This window comes from Eurypyga helias, unplaced genomic scaffold (genome assembly GCF_000690775.1).
Source record: "Eurypyga helias isolate BGI_N326 unplaced genomic scaffold, ASM69077v1 scaffold36960, whole genome shotgun sequence".
NCBI classification, from domain to species: domain Eukaryota; kingdom Metazoa; phylum Chordata; class Aves; order Eurypygiformes; family Eurypygidae; genus Eurypyga; species Eurypyga helias.
In genome coordinates, this window is record NW_010225716.1 from 29599 (window position 1) to 30068 (window position 470).

The 470-nt window shown below is 41.5% G+C and overlaps 1 protein-coding gene across 1 annotated transcript in view; it reads left to right on the forward strand.

Moving 5' to 3' along the window:
- Positions 1 to 437, forward strand: part of CD83 (CD83 molecule) — a gene marked incomplete at its 3' end in the record, with an annotated part of 9829 nt that extends 9392 nt beyond the window's left edge. Inside the window, exons 3-4 of the mRNA XM_010150421.1 lie at positions 21 to 237; positions 334 to 437. Coding sequence (XP_010148723.1) covers positions 21 to 237; positions 334 to 437 — 321 coding nt within the window. The remainder of the gene's footprint in view (positions 1 to 20; positions 238 to 333) is intronic.
- Positions 438 to 470: the final 33 nt, after the last annotated feature.

The following is a 470-nucleotide window of genomic DNA, read 5'->3' on the forward strand; positions in this document are numbered from 1 at the left end:
AATATGTTCATGTTTTCTAGATGTCTGGCAGTGGCGAAGGAATAGCATGGAAAGTCCTTGATGTGGAATCTCTTTATCCAAAAGAACTTGGGAGGTCCCTGGAGCTCACCAATGACACCTTTCTTTCACTGAGGATCAGAAATGCAACTAGTCAAAACAGCGGGACATATAAGTGCATTTTGGGGGAGCAGAGTGGAGATCACAATCTGAGCAGCACAGTCACATTAAAAGTAACAGGTACAGTAGAGACTCTTCACTGTCCCATGCTCTGTGTGGTGTTTAAAAACACTTTACAAACACCACAAGAGTGTAACCCCTTACTTTACATTTTAGGTTGCCCTGGAATAAAAGACGAGAAACTGAAGAAGTACAAAGCTGAGCTTTTCATGCTGACTTGCCTTGGGATTTTTTACTTGCTGCTCATCTTTTTTACCTGTGTAAGTATTTCCGTTTCTCATAAACAGACCAAC